The following is a 19,440-nucleotide window of genomic DNA, read 5'->3' as shown; positions in this document are numbered from 1 at the left end:
ATACAATGTACTGTTCCAGGTCTATTGTCCCTACAGTTCCAGAGTATCTGGGGAGTTAACAGACAGAAAAAAAAAAAAAAAGATATCTTCCCAGCTAGCCAGCTCACCTCTTATGTAACAATACTGTGCAGCAGATTGCTGAGTTAGCAAGTCTCCAGCTAATTGGATGACTTTGGAACCTTTGGCTCTGTGCAGATAAAAATATTGCTTATCAGGACCAAAAGCTGGCAACTCAAGTCCATCACGACTCAAAAAACACTCACTACTACAGCAAACCAAAGGCAAGTCTGGCTGCTCCTAATACCTAAACAAATATAAGGTTTCTTCTGATTGAAGTTTGAACCCCCTCCCAGAGAGTCATCTGTTCTGTAAGTTTTACCTATCAAGCTTTAAGTCTTTGCTCGCCCTTTAGGACTGATGCTCTGTGCGAAGTCCTGCACTACCAGAGCAGGAAGTAGCAACATTATCAGGGCAAGTGGAACTGATAGGATCCCAAAAGAAGGATCATGTTTGGGTTCAGTGAACAAGCGGCATAAAGGTGGCATCATCGAGGCTAACCAACATCCGTTCCAAAACAGCAGCTAGGTTTGCCATTAAATAGCACAAGGTCAGAACAAAGTTTTGCCTTAATACTGTTGTGAAATATAAACTAACCTGTGAATTTCTAGTTAAGGTAAGGAAGGAAAATTCTGCAAATAATTCAGATGCTTTTAACAAAAAGTGTTGATATGTATTTTTCAGGTAAGGTATGTTAAGCTGAGGTAATGCTGACTCTTCTGGTTTAACTTGCTCTGAAACATGGACAAAAGCCAAACAGACAGCATAGTAACACGCCCACACCTTGTTTAATGTCCTCGATGGCCCGGCGTACTCCCCTGTCAAAGGCCCGAGCATCAGCGGGGCTCTGGAATGTCAGCCCAAACTTCTTGTCCTTGATTCTCCAGTGGTGGAAGATGGGGGTGACCTTATTGTAAACCAAGTCTCTCTGCAGAACACATTCCAGAACCACCTGGAGACACACACACACACAGTTTACCCGTCAACAAAACATACATGTGAGATGGACCTGACTGCAACATTGAGGTTACATGTACAATAATAGCCATTCAAAATGTTCCCACTTCCCTTGATTGGCCCTTGGCTGGTCCCCTACAATTCCTTTTTAAACATCAATCTTGGTACTAAAATAATCTGTCATAATTTGTCTAAAACGTGTCATCTCCTGGTCAGGCCCTGTAATTCAGTGAAGTCTGACCAGGGCTCCAGGGTGGAGTCAGAGTAAAAAAAAAAAAAAAAACACACCCAGGAAAAGGCCAGTGGCTGAAAGATGGAGGGGATTTTGCTGGGAGTCACAGGGGACTAGGCTGCCATTTGGCTGGCGCTTGACTAGGAAGGGCCATTTTGAATGATGCTAAAGTAGACCTCCTTTAGACTTGAATTAATGGTGAGGTTTCTAAGTTTTATCTGTGTTTGGATCATTTAGTCCCAGCGGTTTCACCAAGCTGTTATGAGAATCTCACCAATATCATATGAAGCACCAATGGTCCATAAATCAGAATTATCAGAGAACAAAAATAAAACCTAAACAATTTTATTTTGAACAGGTAATACAACACAAATGAGCAGCAGAAGTATATATGTAAAGAATATCAGAAAAAATGAGGCGCATGTTTGCATGTATGTTTTGTCCTTTCAGAAGAAAACATGCATTCTGTTCAAACTTTGAACATGGACAACAAGATACTCCCTGTAAACAATGCTTAATGAAAATGATCAATCCTTTGCCTAAAAGCATAATGCACTTCGTTCAGCAATGATTTTAAAGCAGAGTTACCATGCTCTTGGAAGCTCTGAAACTTAGAAGGCGACTGATTTGGCCAGGCTAAAAGGATGATGTAGCGCTGCTTGCTGAAGGTCTTTGAGGAAGATTATTAAATTTGATTTCTAGTAGTTAAAAAAAGCCATTTAAACAAGAATGAGAGCAAAGTAACATGAGACCTGGACCTGTACACTGGTTGCACAATCCTTAGCCACATGGCTTAACTGGTTAAGACTTCTGACAAACATCCAACCTTAAATAATAAAATATCTCATGTCTTTAATCCAGACAAAATGTGTCAATTTATATACTGTTTTTGCATATTCTCAACTCTGAAATACTCTAGGAATAAAAAACTTCCCATTTCCCTCAGGTCAGTTCCTTCTATCAAGACATTCAGAGGTTCATCCGATGCCGTGAAATCGAAGGGTTGACGTTTTAGGCCCTGGCTCCATATTTTAATGTCGTGTCCTTGGGCAAAACACTTCACCTGCATTGTCCCCTGATGGTGGTCAGAGGGCTCAGTGGTGCCAGTGTACGGCAGCCTTGGTTCTGTCAGTGAGCCCCAGGGCAGCTGTGGCTACAATGTAATTTGCCCCAATCAGTGTTTGAATGTGTGCATGAATAGGTGAATGACTGAATGTAGTTTAAAGTGCTTTGGTCAAGTCCCCTGACTTGAAAAAGAGCTATGCAAGTACAGGCTTTTTACCATTTACCATAAAAAGTTACCATTTCAGCATTTTTAGTTATATCACCCCAGCAGTTTGAAGTTCATCTATTGAGAAGATGGAGTGACTGCAGCCAAGTTAATGTTACAACACCATAATCATTTCATCTCATCTTGGTCATAGTAAAAAATTGAAGAGCTAAAGCAGCAGGAGGATTAGGTGTGTGTGGGAAGCCCCAAGAGCAGGGCAGAAAGGAGGCTGTGCTTCCAAAGCCTATTATTAATCAGGGCTACTGGGCCGCCTGCTGGCCTTCCTCTGGGCAGATTAAATGAAATGAGAGACGGCCATTACGCTCAGTGAGGTTTTTACAGACATGCACAAGAGGTGACCTAACCGAGTGTGAGTGTTAGGGTGTGTTTGTGCTGATACAATGTGTGAGAATGCACAAACACTGAAGCTAGTGTGATTAAAATAACACTGGTTTTAAACTGCAGGTGCCTTGTTCGAGGAGGCTGATACAGTTGCAAGATGATGATGATGATGATGATGATGATGATGATGATGATGATGAATATCAGGATAGAGTGGGACACATTATCCAATCTGTTGGAACTGCGTTGTGAAAAATACCATAATGTTCCCAAACCTTTCTCAAAGTAGAATTGAAGGGCTAAGGGTCATGCTTGTGTGGTATTGCCAGAGTTAAATGAATAGAGGGAAGATGAGATGGATGGAGATGTGGAGAGGATGGGGTGCGCATAGTGCCTCTGGAGGGTGGTGACTGTAGAGGCGAGACTGAATGGAGCCAGAGCAGGTAAGGTGAGCGTCACAGCAACGCCTGACAGAGGAAGGAGTATCACAGTTGCAAGGCAGGATGACACTTAACACCACATTCCACAAAGTGCTTAAAGAAAACAGCAAAGGAGGAGGGGCCACCTTTCCAAAAAAGGAGACAGAAGAAACAAACAGGATGTGTCAAACGAGGTGAGGGATAAAGTTAAGATGTAAGAAATCAGAGAATAATTAAATAGTGATCCACAAAGTGACAAAATATGTGTTTTTTATTTTCATTTTTCAACAATAAAACTGAATGTTGAAATTTATGCTCTTTATACAAGTAAAAACAGTCCCACCAAATGATGTATTGAGAAACAGCTATTCTAGACAACACTACATTAACAGCTCGATTGGCTACCCATGGTGAAAGGCTAGGTGACGGAGCTAAGAGCTTAGTCAGAGATTTATTATAATCCAAGCGCTGGAACGGCCAGTTAACATCCACCAATTAGATCGGTAGTTTTAAGAGAGGCAAAGCATCAAAGTGAGAGAAAGAGAGGGAGAGGAGGCAGAGGAGAAGGGAGGAACTCGGCGAGTGATTGGTGGCTATATGGAGAGCCAGCTGAGTCATCATCAGCACACTCTGTTCCGCATCACTGCGCTTATAGACAAAACCCCTCCACCTTTTTTTCCCCCTCTCGTCTCCCATTTTTGTGGCTCCACCTCCACTTCCTGCTCTTTTATCATAAGCTTTTCTTTTTTGGATTCCTCTCATCTTACACATCCTCAATTACCTGATAACAGCTTGCAAAACGCCTCACAAATATTTCTCATCTGCTGACTCCAGTTGCTGCAGATGAACAATTTCTGCTTAATGCAGACCGGAAAACTGATTTGAATCAGATTTCCTTGGAAAGTATTCAGAATCCTGAACGTCTTAAAACCACAGCCCTCAATGCATAAATATAACAAGAAGGAGAAAGATGCTATATCATCTAAGGAACCAGACAAGTAGCTGATCGTCACTTTAAGGGGATTTTAGAGATTTGCAGCTCAGGTGGGGAAATCTGTTAGCAGATTACATGAGGCCCACTTCTAATCCAACACCCTGAACACGTTACCCACTACAGGGTAGGTGGTGGCAGCATTATGCAGTTAAGGAGGTTGGAGAAGATGATGGAGAGGAATACAGAGCAGGGATGGGGGGAAACCAGTGGGATGCTAAAGACTTGGGACTGGGATAGACATTTACAGACAAACAGAAAGAGTGAGGGACCCCTTATGTTAAGCCTGGCGTACACTGTGCAATATTTTCATTTTTTGCACTCAGCTACAGATCAAACTGTATGACGAATCTGCCGGGTTTTAAAGTTCAGAGCTCAGATGTTTGTTCTTACACTGTACGGCCCGACGCTCTGATGCGATGTACCTGCTCAAACTGCATATCAAAAAAATTCTTGCACAACTGAAAAGGGCAAAAAAAAAAAAAAAAAAATCATACAGCGTATATATTTTGTGAGTCCTTATCTAAACGCTGTGCTTCAATAATGCAATGTCACATCAACATATTAACTTAGCTAAATTATACACAGTTAAAACAATTTATCCCCCATCGGAAACAAGTTCACTGCACCCCAAATAGACAATGTTTTTCCCTAAATCCAAACTCATATTTTCTGATTTATATCTGATGTTCTTTTCAAATCACAAGGATGTATTACTGAATTTGACTCTAGTATCTGTATTTAACTTCAGTTTAAAAGACAAGAGATAATAGATCAGGACTGTTCCAATGTACCTCTGGTTGTTTAAAGAGTGTTTTTTAGGATATCTACTTAAAGGGATTAACCATGTGTGGTTAAATCATCTCCATGCATTGCAGTCTTTCACAAAACACATGATAATACGGGGGGTGGGGGGGTGTTTGGGGGGATTCAGCATTAAACTAGTTAGGGATTGATGATGGTGATGTGGCTCCCATGTGGTGGAAAAAACGGGTTAATTGATAGTCCCAGTTATGAACCAGCTCTAGTTCCCAGGTTAAGAACAAGAACCTAATTGGTAGGAAACCCACATTTTAAAATTATTCACACATAAAATAAATCTAGTCTTTGTTAAGACTTGTATATACGTGCTACATAGACATCCATAAGCTGGTAGAGACATACCGCAAAATAATTGTTGTAGTCATGGGAGTGAAAGGTGCTCCTACAGAGCCCCTTGGGCTGAATGAAGATGCATATGACAGTTCTCAGATTTTAATTTGCAAACATATTTTCAATAACCACATAAACATTTCCTTTCCCTTCACAAACTGAAAGAATCTTTAGACACTCTTCAAGACACTTCTGCAAGACAATGGCTCAGTGGTAAACTAAGAAAACCAGGTTGTATTTCAGGCATTAAGGTCTTCTTTACTTCTTTAGTTTGAGAATCATTCATTCAATTTGAATATAGGTGGTATTGTTTAACTCGCAATGAAAAACCACCAGTGCTTCTTTTTAAACGGCATAAGAAATTATATGGCAACAAGCACTGATATAAAGTGTTTTCTTCCTCATACTGGCTGACATTAGAATGTGGTTTGCCGTTTTCTTGGAGTCATGGCAGCACTGAGGTTGAAGCCAACACCCCGGCACTGGGTGGCATCCCTATGGACCTACATGTGGTGGCGTGTTTGTTGTGGCTGGTGACCCTGGCTGTAATCGGGGGGGTGTTTAACCACATCCCAGTGTAGTTGTTGGGGTCTCTGAACAACGTCTACACCACGTCTGAAAAACATCATTCTAGTCACACCCTTTTCCCTGTGCCACTCGCGGGCTTGGATAGCAACGTGCAAAACACAAACAAGTCAAAGACATAAAACGAGTGTAAATGAGTTCAGTCAATAAAGATGAAAGCGTTGATTCAGGCGCCTGTGTAACAAATCTCTAATGTCGAATAGTCTGGGATTGCCAGATTCTGTGCATCTTGGTGGCCTCCTCTGTGATCTGCCTTCAAACCTTTCTCAGACAAACAGATTTACATTCATATTACCACAGACCAAAGATATTCTAAGCTGATCTACCAGATCTGGCTTGCATCTACACTGTATAGAAAATGTGACAACGCATGTAATGCTGCAGGGTATAAATAACACAACCTTCAAGTTAGGCGTTATTGTTTGGCAGTGTTGAAAAAGGGGGTTGAATCTGTATATGTTACAATAATCAACTGTCAATGTGTGTGTGTGTGTGTGTGTGTGTGTGTGGGGGGGGTAAAAAGCAAAACAATTTACAAATAAATAAATTAGGCAATGCAAATACATGTTATTCTTACATAACTACATTTAATGCACCATTGCTGAATGCAAAATGTAGCTCTGGCTGGTTCCTGTGATCTCTGGTGTGCCTGAAAGGGTTATCAGTAGCAAAGAAATGTACACTTTAATAAAGGTAATTAGTGATGCCTTTCATTGACATTCAAATGTGGCATTCAGGACAAAAATTTGATTTTAAGGGCATATCAAGTTTTTTCAGAATCCTACAGTTTTTTATGTTTCCTACATCCCTTCATCCCACATTCTCATCTGAGTAACATGAACTTCTCCCCCAATGAGGTCATCATTCATCACAGCGTCGTGCAGTTTGCTCCTATTTCCACTTACCGGTACCTGAGCTAAAGAGCAAAGGCAGAAACACTTCCTGTGAGGCAGAGAAAGGAGGGGAGTCTGGGAAACATTGGATTTTGTATGAACTACCGTGCATCAAAGAGATAAACATTTTAAAATAATTATACTAATCTGTAGTGCCTGTAAGAAAAAATTTTAATAATTTATTCTAATGCTCCTTAGCTCAAGTGGAATAGATCTCCAACATCAATTAAATTTTAAACATGAACTGGGAGCACAATTAGAAAGCAATAGGGAGATGTGTTTGAAGTTTATCTAATCCATACAGGGTCAAATACATGAACTCAGTACACTAATACAAGTTAAGTTCTCCCGAGTCATCAGAGACTGGAGGACCCACTTTGTAGCCTCGATCTTTAACTACTCGTTGTGGGATGGATTGGTCGATTTCATTTAAAAAGATAAATTATTGGTATGGGCACTTCTTTTATGGGTTTAGGTACAGTTTGAAATGGCGATTCCAGATGTTTAACATTTGTGTTACCTCAAAAACAATATGGATGCATGTGTATTTTTGCCAATGATTAAATTATATATTTATTTATTATACTATCCACAAACCTTAAATAACTGCCGCTCCCAAAAGCTTGTTCCTTCGTTCTTTGGTTTAACATCTAGCATCAACTCCTTTCACAGATATTTCTTCCTCAGACTTCGTCTTGGTTAGCCAATACAGACTTTCTGGTGGATTAGGGACATTGTTGTTGGTTTTAGCCTCAGTCAATGGTAAAGATAAATTGGCTTCACTTCAGTGACCATGGTTTTGTACACTTTAGACTTTCCCAATGGTCGAAATTTTAATCAATCTATTGTGTGCTATTAAATAAACCCTTTAATGTAGACAAAGAGAAACATATTGATGTTAATTATTATTTTTTACAGGAAGTAAACGGGGCTTCAAGACTTTCATAACTTCAAAAAGTGTTGATGATACAAAACACAAAGGAAATTTAAGCTTTTGCACAAATACTGCACCATTAAAGCCCAATTAAAGCACAATAGTCCAACTAATTGATTCAGTTTGTAGAATGGGAGCTTTCTTACCAGTTTATCTTTGAGTCTTTCGCCTCTAATGTGGAACTCCACAGCAGTGGGACTCGGACTGGGACTACAGGGGCTTAGGTTGCTGCCACTTCCTCCGCTACTCCCACTGTGGGTGCTGTTGTTGTCTTCTGCCCGGCTGAGCTTATAGACGGTGACATAGCTAAGTCCTCCGCCGGCCAAGGGAAGCCACCCACCGCTGGAGTCATCCCGAGTCATGACCACTGCTCTCACACGCGCATAACTGTCACTGCACGAGAAGATGGGATATAATTAGCTAAATTATACACAAAAATCAAAAGCAAATTAACAGAGTATTCGCTAACATGAAATGCAGCTGTCTGAATAACAGTTTACAAACATAGTGCTACTGAAAGAAATGTTCAATTAAATTCATAGCATTGAACCTTAGGAACACAAAAGGGTTGGAGTATATGCTTGGATATCGACAACAAAGGCAAATGTTTAGGACTGACTAATTCATCATAAAAAAAAAAAAAAAAACTAAAAAAAATGGGGAAAAGTTAAATCAAATCTAATATGATGTACCAGAGTACCGTTACAGTTAGCATATGCAATGGTGTATTGCTTTTAGAACAAACAGTAAAAACATAGCAAAGTAATAAAATATGTTTTTCTACAGCAAGATTTCCGAGTCAAACTTTAAACCTGAAAATACTTCACAGGAGGCGCTTAAGTAGAGCCCAGTGGGCAAATTATGTTATATAAGCAACTTTCTGCAGATTTCAACACAGAATGTGAAGTCCCATTCTGGTTAGACATGCTTGTCATGTTATTGCACCCAAATATTTCTAAATTTCAATCAGGTTTCTCCAAGAGAGTGCATTCATACTAAAAGTCCTTCAGTCTGCTAGTCTGCAACCAAAAGTGGCCTATAGTTTTTATTTTTTATCAATTTCTTACAGTTCCATTTCACGTAGTACTTTTTGTAAGTTAAGTATAACCCGTGAACAAACCTGCGAGTGTAAAAATCAATTCTCAAATGGATATAAAGGACACAGAAAGGACAGATAATGGACCTGGAAATGAAGGAAAACTAACAGATGTTCTGGACACTGTTACAGCTGCAAAATCATTGTGTCAACAGCTCATTCAAAACAGGTTTATTGGATGTTTCGTATCTGATTTCAGGAATTCCGGAAATTCTTGTTGTAAGCCAAATTAGACAAGATACTCTGCTAGCCTAGCATCCCGCCATGTTACGCAAAAAATGGTCAATCGGGTATAACTACTTTAACTATCATTGCAGGCCCTGTGAGGGTGGCTCAGTTGGTCCAGAAAAGGCATACGTTTCTGGTAGTAGCGCTAGATCAGGTCAGTTTGCATTTACACCAGCACGGGACTAAATCATAAACAAGGCTTTCAGTTCGGTTGTTTAATCCAGACCAGGGTTTGCTTCAAAGTATTCACACTGGCAGACACCAAAGGTGTAAACAAAGACAATTAGATGAACTATGATCCATGCCTCATAAGATGATAAAACAATGTTTTACAAACTAATAGACTAACAAAATTCTTAACAGGGTTGGTTAATAAGTCACAGGCTTTACCTAAAAAGAGACTTGCTGATTTTCCAAAAGGAAATTCAAGCTCATAGCTTTACCAGAAAGTTTGTTTTTCCCTTTACATCAAGAATATGTTAACCTATAACCTCTTAAAGCGAATTTGCCTAGTTTTTTTTTTTTTTTTGTTTAATTTGAACATTATAGATAATAGTTTCAGGAATGAGTTGGAAAATAAAGGGAAAACAACAGCAATAGTTTCCGTGCATTTATTGTGTCATTTCACATAACAGGCTAATAGCCGTCTAAAGCTATCAGTGTATCTTTAACCCCAGCCAAAGGGTGACTGACCATGTGGTCAAGTTTAGTCTCTGGTAACAGCTAAAATCCAACCTTACAGCTCAGGCAGAGGTTTTCAAACCTAGACAGCATACCATTCTCCCCTCATTCCTTTAAATCACAACATAACCCTTTTCAAACAATGATTTATATCAATTATCTATGATAAAATGAAATAAAACAGCAATTATAATCCAAGACTTCTCATAAAGCCATACAGTTGATAAACACAGTAACAGATTAAAAACACATGGAAGTGAACAGGACTTTCCTGCAGTATGTTCCTGTTAATCCAATATAATAGAAACCAAAAGTGTTTATACTTATGGAGGGATTTTTACCGGTACATACAGCTTCTGTAAAATCTGTAGAATCCTTATAAAAACAAACAGACACCATTATGTTTGTTACCTGCAAGAGCTTATTCTGATGGAAATAATGCTGAAAATAACACCAGGTTTGCCTAATAGCAACACTTTACCTCTGACTGACTTTTAACATTGTTGAAGCAGTAAAGAAAAACTGTACCCTTAAGGTTTCACCAAGTGTCTTAAACTATTTCTTAAAACTTCTGAACAAACACCATGCTTCCGGTCTTCCTATTAGTTGCAATAGAGCTAAGGACTGGTTGATTTTGCCAATGAAAATTTTCAACAGCTGCCATAAAGGACTAAGTGCTAAACTAAACCTGTGAGGATGTTATGATTACAATAAAACTGCAGATGAAGTTAAACTTTGTCCCATTTCTGTCCTTGTTGTTCCACCTTTAGTCAGATGTTTCTCTGATGAGGTAACCAGAGCACCGAGCCATCGGAAGTGACAAAGGTCAAGGTGTGCTGACAGCTAGTAATACATTGCAGACAGGGAATATCATCAGGCATGCAGAGAAGAACTTAAGATGTTTGTAAGGGGAGTTCTTCTGACACTCTGCTCTTTGGTATGTTTAGCAAGTAACGATAACATCAGAATACGAAAGGTTTGTAAAGAACATCAACACAGGAGTTAACCAAGTAGGAGGATTTTCATGAACTAAAATGGTGTTCCAGAGCTTTTTTTTATCTTAGCTTACTCAACGAGACCAGTGGCCTTCCAAAAAAAAAAAAAAAAGGTTCTTGTTCTTTATCAACATTAACCCAAAGACCCAGTAAACAAGTTGGCACCAAGAACAAAAGCACATTTATGGTTCATGAATATAATTCTCACAATTTCTAGTCTTTATTCAAACAAATGCTTAAGTTTAAGCTAAAACAAAGGGTATTGTGTTTATTTGGTCAATAATACAGGAGTACACTAGAGCAGTACAAAAAGTAAACTGGCGCATCTAAAAAAAGTTTATCAAATATAATCATTTGAGATAAGCATTTAGTGCCAAACATGACCTGATCTATTCATAAAACTGAACTGTAATATACTGAAATGAACTAAAAGAACAAGTCTAAGTAATGTAGAAACTAAATTACTGTTTTTAAATTGCACTTGAGTACAAAAGGTGGTAAAGAAGAATAATTGAGGACCCCAAATCCAACCAGACCTACAAATAGTACATTTAGATGGACACCAATCCTTTGTTTAAAAGGAGCAAAGCATTTGAAATGAAATCAGGGGAAAGCAAAAAGGCTTTCAGAAAGTAAACTGTATTTCCATTTTCTATAGAGACAGGTCAGCTATTCATTCAGGTTGCTATAAAAAGGAGATATCAGTAAATAACAGGAAAGCTGAACTACTATGGTGGGGCCTGTTTTATTCATTAAACAAATCCAATTCCGTGTGTGGAGAAAAGGGTCATAGGAACTGTGGCAGTCTTTGTAGGTTACTGAAAGGGCCTGCTAATCTACAGGGAATACAAAGACTGTTCTTTAGTATTTTCTTAATTCCAAATTTGAAAACCTATGATAAAAAAACAACACAACACAACACAAAAAAACCCCAACAATTCACATATAATGAACATAAGGGATGAAAATGGATGTTATTCTTACACACTTTCACCTTAAGCACCAGTGTTGTGATGTAAAATGTCCAGAGATCAAACTGCTAATTTTGTTAATAAACAACTCTCAAGGGCATCAAAGTGACCAAAATGCAAAACACCTTAATAAAAATAATCAGTAAATAAAAAAATAAAATAAAAAAAATGCCTTTTAAGGGACATATTCAAATGTGGCCTTCAGGATAAAATAATGTTCATATAAGGGCATATCAAGTTTTCCAGAATCCTACAGCTTTTTGTGTTTCTCACATCCACTCATCACACATTCTCATCTGAGTAACATGAACTTCTTCCCCCAATGAGGTCATCATTCATCACAGCGTTGTGCAGTTCGCTCCTATTTCCACTAACCGGTACCTGAGCTAAAGAGCAATGGCAGAAATGCTTCTTGTGAGGCAGGGAAAGGAGGGGAGTCTGGGAAACCTTGGGTTTGTAGGAACTACAGTGCATCACAGAGTTAAAAGTTTGTATTAATCCAGATGTATAGTGCTTATATATGTTTTCTTTTTTTCCTCACTGTGTGATGTTCATTTAGGCTTTAACAATTTATTTTAGTGCTCATTTGCCCAAGTCGATTATTTCTACAACCTCACTTCATTTCAAGCAACTGGGTGCACAAATCAGCATTTAATGATGTCCAGCACACACTTTGTAGTCATCATTAAACATGCTTTTTAAAATTATATTCTGACTACGGCAGTTGTTTCAACATGAAGAAAAAAAAAAGAGGCAACTTTGATATCATGCTTTTCTGGTAAATAACCAAAAAAAAAAAAAAAAAAAAAATAATCCTTTTCTATCTAGAGCTGTGTAAAACCGACTGCTAACTCTTGGATAAACTGTGTAACCACAATTCTGATCCTACTGCAAATAATATGTTGCTTTTTAAATAATACCTTATTAAAGTTCCTTTTCAGTCCCAATTGATAAATCAATTAAGAATTTTACAAAAAAAAAAAAAAGGGCAAAAAGAATTTCACCACACAAAATTAAGCTGACTGCTACAGTGTTCTATCCATTACCAACATAGACCACATAGAAGCTAAGCAGGATAAGTTATGTGAAACAAACAATGTTTGCACCAAAATCTGGTGTTATTTATACTTTCTGGAGATTAGCAGAGAATTTAAACTCACTACTATAGAGATATTCTCGTACAGAAACAAATATGTCACTAACCATTCAAAACATTGCACAATAACATTTGGTTAATAATATGCAAAACAGCTAGCCAGAAAAGAAATGGGGAACTGAAAAATCTGGTATATTTCCCTGAGAGTTTGAAAAGAGCATAAACATGGCAGGAAATATTAGGCGACACGTTCATAAAGCTTAAGCTAGGTAATAAACCATGTATTAAGCGGTCAGATAATCAGTGTATGTATCACAGCACGTGTTAGGAGGTTACATTAACCATAATTCTCTTCAGTGTGGAAGGTATTACTGAAAGAACTAGCTAAAAATTTCCTGATCAATAAAATACTTTGAAAAAAGTCAAAGGAAGTGTAAAAAGTGTAAGGAGCTATTTAAAGTGAATTGCATTTTTCTAAACAGGCATGTCAGATGTTCATTCAGAATACTACACTATAGAGTAAGTCGTTGCTGCTCATTTCATTCTTTTGTTGTTCTATTAATCTGCAGCTTTTTAAAACTTGAGAAGATTTCAGGGTTTAGTTTGCACTCCAATATTGCTTTGACACTGTCCTTTGCTGCCTTTTATCAAACACAAAATTCATAGTGGAAGTTCTAGAAGAAACTCAACCCTGAGGTTAGTGGACTTGACACCCAACCCTAATTTGATACCTTTTGCTCATCCTTTTCCCTGAGGGTCGAATCTAATCCTAATATTTCTGGATAAAATATCTTAACCTAAAGTCAGTGGAACTGATAAGACTTTTTCAAACTCCCACTGGTCCCTAATTCCTACAATATTGGGGCAGATTTCTGGTGTGCACTTCCTACAGTACTGTACTCTTAAAGCTTTGTTTTTTTTTAAAGTCTTTTAAATAATAAAAAATAAATTAATTAATAAATCTTCCACTACAATAAGCCAATCCACACCTGTTTGGGGACCTTTTGTTGATGTAGCAAGAAAGTTATTTAACTTGTAGCTCTACTGAGATAAAGGGTGAAGGTACTACAGCAAGCTAGCTTGGCTTAAGGCACTGTTAAAAACAGCAGTGATCCCCTAAAAAACTGGATAGTTTGTAAGGTTTGTTAACAAACTTGCATGACAACTGAAATGCGATCTTTGTGCATAATGCGATAGTCGTAAAGCAAAGAGCAATGTGATTTTCCTTTCACACCACTATTATGCAGTATATTCTTTAAAAAAAAAAAAACATACCACAAGGGCACTTTTATAATGGCAGTATCTCACTGATGATGAGGTTTAACTGTTGCCTCATTGGACTATCAATAAGAAAACCACAACTAATAGCAGTTGCACTGCACATGTGGAAGGCCTTCCTCATATAGGCCAACTCCATTTTTCTCGCGTATGCAACGACCATGAACTGAAAATCTCTAAATCCTTTCAGTATTTTTCAAATTGCACGGCTGTCAAAGAAAACTTGCATCATTGTGACGTGCAATAACAGCAAAATTGCAACAACACGTTTACGTTTTCCTTCTCAATTTATGTTTTTGTACCAATATTAGCCCTTGGCTTGGTTTTAGATATATCCAGAAAGAAAGAAATCAGTGATTGGCAAGGTATATATTGACAAATCAGAACGGATGCTGAGGTAGCAACAGTGAAAGGAAAAGCTTGTTCAAGTGCAATTAACTCTGTTTCATCAAAAATGTCTCAGAGGAGAAGTGTGTGTGGGAAAACTTTAAGAACCTTAAGTACAAAGTTAAACAGACAACAGGTAGACAGTTAGATTTGAAGGTTGGATTGGCAAGATGACGACTTCAACTTTCTCACTCAGAATTTATAATAATAAGTCTTTTCTGTTTCGTTCTCTGACCTGAAACTTTAAAGCATCTACTTTGTAGTAAAGTTAACAGATAATTATATCCTTCCACCAATATTTGGCCAAGTGTAAAGATTTTTTGTTATTGGTTATGGTTTTCTTTTCATACGCCTGTTTTGCTACCATTTCCAAATTATTGCCATTACAGCGCTACTTTATTCTAAGGAATAAATGCAGAAGCTGATGCTCACAGTCTATGATGCTAATTCATTCAAGCATTTTAAAATGTGAATTCTCACATCCTTTTGTTCATTTTAAAATGGCAAACCCCTCCACTTTAACAGTCAATACTCTCTCATGCATTTGTTATATCTTATATAGCCCTACTTTAAATATATGACCTCATATTTGTGTGACCCAAAATTAAAATAATTCTTTACATGAAATTTTGACTTCAGATTGGCATCAGTGGGTCAAAGAAGGATAACTGATGCTGGATATAACCCTTAATACTGTACATAAATTAGGAAATTAAAAAGGGTATCAGAAACAAACATTTAGACTTTAAAAATGTTAAAAGTTTTTTTTTTTTTTTTTTTTTTTAGTTTTATGATCTGGGCGGTTTAAATGTGCTGCCTAGATCTTGCTTGGCAGCCTTTAGTCATGGGAAACTGACAAAACAGCAAAACCACAGCAAACTTCCCTTTAATAAACCACAAGAAACGCCCATTCTGATGACATCTAATGACATCAGTGACACAAACTTTGCACAAGAACTTAGCTAAACCATAGAAGATGAGTTTTGGAGCACCACAGGAAGCAGTAATTGGGATATGCTGCTTCTACTTTAACACCCTCCTTGGGCACCAATAAAAGGATGCGGGTGCTGGGTGCAGAAGGGGCTGTCAGTCATACTGGGGTCCCTGGGGTGAACAGAAGGCAGGCGGTAGTGTCGCTCAGCCATGACCAGAGTACAATGACCAGGGCCTGACCCTTCAGGCCTCCTATCACACACATGCCAGCAACCATGACACCCATGGGGGGAGGCATGGTAGGAAGTTAGCTGGACAACAGATATGTGGCCCTATAAAATAAATAAAAACTTCCAAACCTAAATATGAAATCATCCAATTCTTTATTAAAGTAGTTTAATGAGTGTCTTTCAGAATATTCTGAAATTCAAAATGTTCTAACTATATGTTAAATGCATAGAGCTTTTTAGGGCATCTATCAAGACACTTTACACATTCACAACTCATCGCTGGATAGTGGAGACAAAAGCCGGCCTCCACCCCCCTTGCTGAGAGCACACAGTCAACTGGACACACAATTGTGAGCGGAAGCAGATCAGCTGGCCTTGGCATGCAGGAGAAAAGGGGGGAGTGGGCGGGATAAAAGAAAGGAGTCCCCAATTCTGAATTATTCCAAGTTATTCTGCTGGATGACTGACTTCATTTCCGAGCAAAGCAGGGGAACAAAAACTAAGGGACTGAAGCAGAAGACGGCAGGGAGAGGCAACTGTAGATAGTCACAATGTGACACAAACATATGGAGTAAAAAATAAAAACTGGGCATGTATTCAAATGGACTTTTAACAATCATAGAAAAGACATGCTAGTTTTATTTTCAATGAAAATATAAACATCAAGCAACATTAATCTATGATACTCAACTGTAGAAATAATTAAAAAAAGGCTAAAAGAAAAAGTAGAAAAATATTCTAACTAAAAGACACAAACTACTTAAACTGTTCTCAACCAAAACAAGTGGATATATCCATGGTAAACATAAATACAGATGTATAGAAGCGAAAAGAGGTGGGCGCTGGAGGAGCATGTGCAGATCAGGGAGCCATGGGCCCTGAGGCCACTTACTCCAGTGTGTGGTAGAGAAGGGGGATCCTGGGACAACAATCCCTAAGTGGACAAAGTGACCGTTTGTCTGCTGCTTCGGCCCATGGCTCACTGGGCTCCAGCATGCAATTATGCTTTGCTCCCATCTCAGCCTTGGGCTTTCCAACCCAAAGGGGAGTGGTGAAGAGGAGCACAGAGGGTGGAAGGGTTGGAAGGTTCTGGAGGGCAGAGGGAGACAAGAGGGGAGAGAAGAAGAGAGGATGAAGAGAGAAGAAGAGGAGGAGGAGGAAAGGGGAAAGAGAAAGGATGTAGCTTTGGTTGCTTGCCAAGTCGCCCTCCCTTTACTCCCTCCCACCCCCCTCCACACAGTTCCTCCCCGGCTGCTTCTCTATACAATGGCCGCTTCTCTGTTGAAATTTCACGTTATTGGATCCCGGGCCTGGAGTTTTGTCCTCCCACAATGTCCAGGCAGCGGAGCATGCTGTAGGGGAGACACACTTTGCAAGCTAAAAGCTGGAAAACCATTCGTCCTTTCATTAGCATCTGAAAAGAACAGAAAAGCCCCCCTCGCCTTCTTTTTTTTCCTCCATCACCCCTTTTCCTCCCCATCTTTTCCTCAAATCAAAACCTGAGGAAGGTTGTCAAGCTCAGTCAAGCTCCGCTAGATCACTTCGGCTCCCGGGCATTTAATAGACGCAAAAACAAACAACAAAAAAAAGGATCGTAACAATATAATTGGCAAAAATAAACACAAGCTGCTTATCCCAATCCGATTGCATAGATTATCTGCAGAAAGAATAAGCTATTACCAAAAGAGTAGGTAAAACTTGGATTCCTACATTAAAAGCTACTTTGGCTATGACTTGTTATTTGAAAGTGGGGCAGCCTTTTACAGTTTCCTCAAAACCGATTAGTTCTCTAGTGATCTTTTGAATTACTTTGAACAAGGATGGTGTGCACAAATGTTCTTAAAGAGTCTACATAATATCCGGCTATTGGTATGATAGCACATAAAGGTTTTTAAAAAAAAAAAAAAAAAAAATCATACCATTACTACTGTTATATTAAATTTAACAAGTACTACAAGTCTCCTTTAGGAAAATCCAGTGTTTGGAAAAGTAGAACCCAACATTCATGAAACAGAAAACCCAAAACTGTGATTTAGGACACATTAGGACACATGAATACTACAAATGCAGCTACAATGGGAACGGAATGTCGGTTAAACAGTCGACTGCTGGCTGGTTACATAAGCAGATAACCACAACATCTGGCCAGTTAACAAAAGCACTGTACATTATATTCGATCTTAATAATTATCACAATTTCAAGTAAAGCAATACTGCTATGACAAAGGACTGCTTAGTTAGAATTTCTAAACATATTCATTGAAACTCTGCTCTACTTGGCCAGCTGGCTAAACTGTAACATTTTTTTCTTTTTATCTGCTAACGCAGAGATATTATAATATATATTATATAAGATATTAAAGTTCGTTGGATGTGTTGGGATCATGGTGATATTATGAACAAAAATAGACTAAGGGAAAATTATAACTGATATCACGATATTCAACAATAACATCACAATTTAACTGTTTTTTTTGTATTTTAAGTCACTGTAGTGTGCATCAGCTTGTTATGAGAGGTTGGCTAGTTTTATAAACATCCCATATTAGCTTTTTTCTCTTCAAATTATTGACAAAGAATATTGCTATGCTACATCTTCGTCGACACATTACGTCGTCACACATGGTTGTAGTAAACATGAAGTAGATTATGCAATCAAGCACTAACCTCAGATCTGTAATGGAGTAAAGTTTTAAAGAATGTATTGCTATCTGTGAAGTTGTTCTTACATTAACATGTCAGTTATGGTGATTCTGCTTCCAGCCACGTTTACGCGAATAAGACGAAAATCCAGGAAGACCTGGACAGCAGAAACAACTGATCAATCATGTAAGTAAAAGTTCACTACATCGAAGTTGATTTGAAAAAACGTGTTTCCATTTCCCTTATATCTAAGGGAGCTTGGTTCTTACAACCATTTGCATATCACGCTGGTACCGTTCCTCGCCTCCTATCGGCGGTCCATGATACAACTAGTCTTAAGGCAGGAATTACGCAAACAAAAATGGCTGCGCCTATAACATTCAGGAACTTATGTGCCTGGACAGCATCCTCTGCACAAATTTCAATGAGAGTCTCCATCTGGGCATCATCCCACTCTTTTCATGCCATTTATTGTTAAAAGACTGAAAAGAAGTTGGTGTTGTGAACAGGTGAAGAGATCTGTGAACTGCAAAGCCGGACACACCGGAAAACCATAAAATGAGTCTGTAAATGGGAGATGACATGGTCTGTTAATGCACTCGTTATCAGAGAGCCGAGCCACAACTGAACCATGCCAAGCCCTACTGTTGAACTATTACTAGATTTAGCGTGGTTTGGTTGTGTCTGGCACGGTCCAGTTCAGTTGCGTTCTATTTACACTCAGCAGCTATATCGGTTACCGTGCTCGAACCGTTCTCAGCATGGTTTCAAAAGGGTAGTTTAACTAGAGCAACCGATACTGCCTGATTTTAAAATGTGAAGCAGACAGGTGAGCAGTAACTAGTTACATTTACTTGAGTAACATTGAGGAAAAAAAAAACATTTAGGAGTAGGTGTACTTTACTGTATTTTTCTGCTTTTACTAAGGTAGTAATCTTGTGTATTATCGTTACTCTTGGGTTTAGCATTTGCAGTTACTGCAGCTACTATTAGCAACTTGATTATTCGAGATCAGGTGAAAATACAGTACATATACAATACATTAGGGATGGGACGATTTATGAAAACCG

General features: G+C 38.5%; 1 protein-coding gene across 1 annotated transcript in view; it reads right to left on the bottom strand.

The window, feature by feature from the left end:
• Positions 1–19,440, bottom strand: part of spred1 (sprouty-related, EVH1 domain containing 1) — a 43,166-nt gene that overhangs the window by 13,619 nt on the left and 10,107 nt on the right. Inside the window, exons 2-3 of the mRNA XM_015390698.1 lie at positions 7,979–8,225; positions 841–1,009 (exon numbers count right to left, since the gene is read on the bottom strand). Of these exons, the coding sequence (XP_015246184.1) occupies positions 841–1,009; positions 7,979–8,225 (416 nt within the window). The remainder of the gene's footprint in view (positions 1–840; positions 1,010–7,978; positions 8,226–19,440) is intronic.

Source organism: Cyprinodon variegatus, unplaced genomic scaffold (genome assembly GCF_000732505.1).
Source record: "Cyprinodon variegatus isolate N-32 unplaced genomic scaffold, C_variegatus-1.0 Scaffold21, whole genome shotgun sequence".
In the NCBI taxonomy this organism is placed as follows: Eukaryota; Metazoa; Chordata; class Actinopteri; order Cyprinodontiformes; family Cyprinodontidae; genus Cyprinodon; species Cyprinodon variegatus.
The sequence above is the reverse complement of the archived record's forward strand: the minus strand, read 5'-3'. Positions and strand labels throughout refer to the sequence as shown.